General features: G+C 24.7%; 2 protein-coding genes across 2 annotated transcripts in view; one reads left to right on the top strand and one right to left on the bottom strand.

The window, feature by feature from the left end:
* Positions 1 to 1,365, bottom strand: part of MKS88_003600 (CUGBP Elav-like family member 1) — a gene marked incomplete at both ends in the record, with an annotated part of 1,812 nt that extends 447 nt beyond the window's left edge. Inside the window, one exon of the mRNA XM_067216704.1 lies at positions 243 to 1,365. Coding sequence (XP_067072412.1) covers positions 243 to 1,365 — 1,123 coding nt within the window. The remainder of the gene's footprint in view (positions 1 to 242) is intronic.
* A 3,286-nt stretch (positions 1,366 to 4,651) lies between these two features.
* Positions 4,652 to 5,476, top strand: MKS88_003599 (uncharacterized protein; the record flags this gene model as incomplete). Its single annotated transcript, XM_067216703.1, has 2 exons — positions 4,652 to 4,712; positions 4,977 to 5,476. 2 exons carry the CDS (start codon positions 4,652 to 4,654, stop codon positions 5,474 to 5,476), a joined length of 561 nt encoding a protein of 186 aa, XP_067072411.1.
* Between the last annotated feature and the right edge of the window lie 1,551 nt (positions 5,477 to 7,027).

Below are 7,027 nucleotides of genomic sequence, written 5' to 3'. Positions count from 1 at the left end.
AAGGGGGGTATAAATAAACAGAAAAATGGCATAACATATAGCAAAAAAAAAAAAAGAAAAAAGAAATTGCACACAAAAAAAAAGAAACAACACAAATATGAAATAATGTTTAAAAAAAATCCTCAAAAAATTGCCCAGACGCCTAAACATTAATGCAACTAATTGAAAGCAAAAAAAAATGGGATGTATATCCCGTTCAAGCTCTTTTACGCAGAAACATAATTATCTTTCATAAAAATAACCTGATGAATCCGAAAGGTTGTGCATATTTGGCGTATTGTTCATAAAAATGGTTTCAAATTCTTTTGGCATTTCCCACTGAGTTGTATTTGTTTGTTCATTGTAGTAATAAGGTCTTCCTTCTCCAGAATAATATTCTTTCCATGCACCCACTTGTCGAGGATAATTATTGTTTACACCAAAATTATTTCCGAAGTTTATATTATTAGGGCTTGTAATGTGCGGTTGTGGTGAAATTCCATGTGGTGCATTTTGCATAGGCTGTAATGTTAAGGGCATTTGTGTCTGTTTAGCTGACTTGGGTTCAGCAAACCTAACCTCAACAGGTCTTGCACATCCTTCTAATGTTTTCTTTCCATTTAATGTGTTGATTGCATATAAGGCTTGTTCTTTGAATGCAAATTTTACAAAAGAACATCCTTTTCCTAATCCAGTTGAATTATCTTTCATAATAAAAACTTCCTCAACTGCACCATAAGGAGAAAACATTTCTTTTATACTTTCTTCAGTAATATTTTTTGGTAATGAACCAATAAATAATTTGGCTTGATCAACACCTGATTCAATATTTTGTGGAAAACCTAATTTCATAACTTCTCCTGAAGCATATTTAACTTGTAGTGATCCTAATTGTGGATCTAAAGTTCTCTGATTATTTAATGACCTTATTGCATTATCAGCTTCTGAAATTGATGCCATTTTCACAAAAGCACTTGATTTATGTATGTTTGTTATTTTATCTCGTATGATAACTACTTCATTTACTATTCCAAACTCTTCAAATATAGGACGTAATTGTTCTTCTTCAAAATTTTTTGGAACCCTTCCAATAAATAGTTTTATAGATACAGGTGGAGCTGGATGGCATGGAAAATTGTGATCACTGTAATCAATGTTAATTTCATTGTTATCTGACGAATTTTTTGTTTTTACTGAATTATCCTGCTTCGATTTTGCATTTTTTGTGCTTCCATTTAATTCATTTTCTTCTTTTGAAAAATCCAATTCATCTGATATATTTTCATTATTCTTCCCCTGAATATAATTTGCTGTATTTGTGTCAGAGGAATTTTCATTGGCATCTATGTTCTCACTATTTTCCATACTTATATTCCGAATAGTCATTAATTCTGATGTTCCTTTGTCCCTCACAGGCGCTCTATATGTAAATATGTATATGTATATATATAGGTTCGTATATATATGTACGTATATATTATATATATATGTGTGAACCTACGTATTACGTGTTCGAGCTGGGCGTTTCTAATATAATATACAAAGATAAAAGAGAAAATATACTCTATTTAATTTTAAAATTAAATAAAAATATAAAAAATAAATTTTACATAAATTTCATAAAATCTCTTCAATATTAATTTACGCTTTTTAAAAGCTTCTTATTTTTTTTTAATTTTATTTTTACATTGAATTTTATTCTGAATTTTGTTTTTAAATTTATTTTTAATTTTAATTTTATTTTGTTTGTTCTTTTGTACTCTCTTTTTTACAATATTACTACAACAATAATATGCCTTTTATAAAATTATATAGATGTTTATGTATATATATATATATATATATGTATAATACACTATAATTTTCAATACGTGTATGGCATAAAAAAAAATTAAAGGAATTATACAATTGTTAAATGGTACTTCGCAATAGAATAAATTCACATAAATGCTTATCTACTTTTTTAAATTATCCCGTTTTTTCAAATTTATATAAACGCATATCTATATTTATATATATATATATGTATACATAAGCATATATAAATATATACGTACATGATGTAAGTACATGTTATAGCTCTTTCACACGTAAAATATAAATGTAACGTTGATGAAAAAAAATAAGAAAATGAAAATGCTTAACTGTATTTTGATAAGGAATATCTCTTTTTTTTCTTTTTAATTCATAATTTTTAATTATTCATCTTTTTATTTTAATAATCCTTTCATTTTTTTTTTTTATTTCTCTTTGCTCCTTGTTTTTTTTATTTTTTTTTTTTTTTTTTTTGGGCTTTGTACTTAAGTCATAAGAAGAGCACGTAAAAAAAAAAGTGCATGTGAAATAAAAAAATAAATATGTATTCTTATATATAACATTATTCCATAAACAAGCATACTTATATATATATAATATATATTTTTTATACATACAAATGCATACGCTATTCTTATTGCGCACATAAAAAGCTAGAATATTTATAAAACTTGTGCATATTTTAAGAAATAGCACAAGCCGAATATAAAAATATTATAATAAAAGGCTTTAAAAGGTAATGTTTTTTTTTAAATTTTTTTAAAAGGTGAGATTAAAAATTCAGTTGAGAACATCACCAATGTTGGAAACAGAAGTGAATAGTATGAAAAAAAAAACAGTGTACATTGTTTCCCTGACCCATTTTTTTTTTTTTTTTTTTCGTTTCAAATAAGAGACTTTTTTATGTGTTATTCATCCTTAGTGTTATAAATAATTTTTATAACATCATTTTTAGTCTTATCATGAAAATTGTCCTTGTTAATATAACACTGAAAGAGTGTTAATTTTTGGTACTCATAATTTTTTTAAATTTCATATATATATTTTATATACATATAAATACAAGTGTATATACTTTCGCAACCTGTAGATTAATTAAGCAGCACAAATTTTCACACTTTCTTCTCTACCTTAGTGCTATAAGGGAATACTATTTTATAAATATTGAATGAGTTTATTTTTCACGGGTCATCCTTCATCACGCAGCAGTAGTAGCTGATTATTTATATATACGCATATATATAATTTTTATGTATAAATATCTGTATATATTTAACGAGCTGATAAATTCGTTCCTTTTTATTTTCTAGTAGGTATATTTTTTAGCTACAAGAATGGCTTGTATAATTTTTCGCAATTTTTTTTCTTTTCTTTTTTTTTTTACTCCAAAAGATTAGTAGCAAAAGCGAAAATTAAATTGTAGCTTATATATAAAAAAATCGGGAATAAGTGTACATGTATTATAAATATAATTTCATTCGTGTTATATATAAACAAAGTGCTATTCATTATTAAATTGTATATCTTTTTCTTGAACACCATATATTATTTTTGAAAAATTTCTAGTGACAACATTAATTTTTTTTTATGCACATTTCTTCAGAGTTTTTAAAATGAGCAAAAAATAATTCGTTTAAAAGTATAGTGACTTCCGCAACATACGTATATTTGTATGTATGCATATATATATATATATATATATATATATATATATATATTCGATTGTTAAGCCTTTCTTCCCTTGGTTAAGAGAAAAAATTCTGTATTTAAATAAGAAACGTATGTATGTCATCCCTTGAATAAAAAAGTCGTTTCCCTGTGTGTGTGTAGTTTGATCCTACGATTATTAATAAAGAAAAAACAAAATATAACTCATTATTAATGTTTTTAATAAATATATATATCTTTTTGGAAAATTGAAAAAAAATATATTCTGTTAGATATGCTTAACAAAATATTTATTAGCATTATATAGATTTACATTTTTTTCTAATAAATTAAAATGGTAGAAAGAATTAGAATAAAATAACCCTATATTATATAATACTCACGTATGTATCTACGCAAAAAAATAGAAAGAATGGATGGAATGTATGGCAAAGAAAAAGGGGTCTTAATTTTTTTTTCTTTTTCCCATAACTTTTTGTTTTCCGTGATCATACTTTTTGTTCTAAAATTTATGTGAAATATTAGGAATTTCATATTAATACGAATATTTTTTGAGATGATATAAAAAAAAAAAAAATAATATAATATAAAATAAAAAATAAAAGGATATAAGTAAATTTGCTTAACGTTCTTTTGAAGTATTCCACTTTTTCATTTTATTTTATTCTATTTTGATTTATTCTATCTTATTTTACTTTATTTTACTTTTTATTACTTTATTTTTTTTACTACATATCAATTTTTGTAACAATTTATAATTTTCCTGTAAAACAAACGCATTTAAGCTTTTTTTCCTTTTTTACGTATTTATGCATAACTGGGATAGAGTTCATAATTTGAAAAGAATGGGAAAGGTGACTGTTATATTAATTTTTTTTGGTTTTCCATTTTACTACTTGTTCCTTAACAAGAATGTAGTAGCATTATAAAATAAGGAGATAACTGTGAAAAGATATTGTAATATGCGACTTAAACAGGGATTTCATTTAAAATATATTCATTTTCTATCCTTAAATAATAAGTCGTTAAAAATAGTTGTCTAAGTATGTCAGTGTACATGCTTTTACTTAAACGTGAGTTTGTATTATGGGAATATTATTTTATGTGTATAATACGCATAATTTTAAAGTGGAAAATTGCATTCATTGAGAATAATACCTATTATTAAAGGATTAAAATTAAAAAAAAAATGAAAAATGAAAAATTAATAAATATGAAGATGATAATAGCTAAACGATCGGATCAAGGAAGTAGCGTGAAAAGAAAATAAAAAAAAAAATTAAAATTAATATAAAATAAAAGGTAAGAAAGATAAATTATGCAAGATATAACATAAAATGTAAAACTTAAAGGATAAAACGTCCAAAATAAGGCATACAAGATGCAATATGTATGATAAATGAGCTAATTAAATGTAAAGACACTGTATTTATGTACGTATCACATCATGAATTTAATAAAACATTATTATTCTATATGTGTACATGTGTGTACTCCAGAGAAGTATGTAATAGATCAAAGCGAAATAGAATTTTCCAACACAGGAAAAACAAACATTAGTTTTAAAGTTTTCGATTTATATTACACAACAGAGGATAGTCTTAATATACAAGACAAATATATAAATAATTTTGAAACTAGCATAAGAAGGGAAGTTGATTTAAGGTGGGAAAATCGAAGGAGAAGAAAAGGAAGAAGAAAAAGTTACAAAAATTTAGAAAACATAAAAGTCTTGGAACATTTTTTTTCGAACAGTAAAAAAGACAAAACTGATGGCTCATATAGAAGGTTTCATAAAGAGAATACAACAAAAGAGTGTAGAGATCAATGGAGTCAGGTAGATAAGGGCAAGCATTCTTATGATAAAAGTTCTATATCTGTAGAAAATCTTTTTGATATAGTCATACCTCTCGCAAAGGAAGATACATTAAATAAAACATATATTTTTGAGAAAAAGCTGAATTTAACAGAAACAAGCCAGGAAAAAAAAAAAAAAAAAAAAATATTTAAATAACAGAGGATGATGGGAAGTAAAAAAAAGAAAAAAAAAAAATTATTCTTATCTGAAGAAAAGTAATAATCAAGAAGTATTTTCACAAAGTTGTTCATGCTATAAATATGTCATGTGGAAATATTACAAAAACATCTAAAATGAACATTCCCAAAATAAAGGAATAGAAGGTAAACAAGAGTTCTCCAAATATATAAAAATACAAACGGGGAAATAATAAAAAAAGAATATTTTATGAAGCAATATCTGCGCAAATGGAATACATTGTACACTGATAATATATAAGGAATGTTGTAGAATACATGTTAACATAAAGGGGATATGTCCTACGAATCAACTTCAAATATATGTATACCCACGCGTATGTATATACTTTGTAGAATCAATTCGACAAATTAATATTTGCTATAATTCAATTTTTTTTCTTTTTTACTTCTTTAGTTCTTTATTTATTTCATTCTTTTTTTTTTTTTTTTTTTGCGTTTAAGTGATTTCGATTAAACAAAAATTAATGTAGGATTTAGTAATGTAAATTTTAGCGCATTTTTCTTTTTCAAAAATTACTTAAATTTATCTAGCTACAAGCATCGTAAAATATGTACTACTGATGGAATAGTAAAAGTCAGTTATAAAAAAAAAAATAAAATAAGGTAGAATTATAATAAAATAAAATTGCTGATAAAAATAATATACTTCTCATTACAGTTGAGCATTTCCTATTGGCACCCTTTTCCTTTCTTCTCTTTTTTACGCGAAACCCATTCCCAACGAAATGTCGATTAGAATTTAATTGTTATTATGCCTCTATAATACTTAGTTTTTTAAGGCATGAAAGCATAAATGCTCACAAATAACCTCAACAGAAATGTTTACGTCGTGTGGATGTAGATTTGTAAGTGCCTACTTGTGTAAGGAAATATAGGCGTTCAGTTGTCATATATATGTATGTAAACATATATATATAAGTCGTACGTACATATATACCAAGTTTCTTACGGTTAATTTTTGATTATTTTCAAAATTCTCAATTGACTGTACACCCCTAAATAAAGCAGAAATGAACTCAAAAAAATGATGAAAAAAACAACGTGAAATTAATTTTTACATTGATAATTTCTTTATATATAAAAAAAAAAAATATAAGAATGTAGCTATTTACAAAGGAACATTCCTTTATAAGGAGGCAGAGCATAAAGGTACTTCATTTAAAAGTAACTTGTATTTTTTTTAAATAAAAAAAAAAAAGAGATAACTACATTCTTCGATTTCTTGCTATTTTGGTTTATTAAGAAAAGAAATTATTTTATGAAACTATGTTAACTTATTAACTAAAAATTTGAATGGAGGTGTACATTATTACTCCCCTTTTTTCATTATGTTGTATTTTTCCAAATATATAAACCCACGTGTATTTTTTATTTGGTACTATATGCACGCTTTAAAAAATGAATTATAACGAACTTAAAATTCCATTCCAGCTGTATATGCTTAGATTTATGTATGTATGTTTATGTACGTACGTTTATGTACATTTGTTTATGTACATATGTTTAT

This window comes from Plasmodium brasilianum, chromosome 11 (assembly GCF_023973825.1).
Source record: "Plasmodium brasilianum strain Bolivian I chromosome 11, whole genome shotgun sequence".
Classification (NCBI taxonomy): Eukaryota; Apicomplexa; class Aconoidasida; order Haemosporida; family Plasmodiidae; genus Plasmodium; species Plasmodium brasilianum.
Note: the sequence above shows the minus strand (reverse complement) of the source record. Positions and strands in the feature narration are given on the sequence as shown.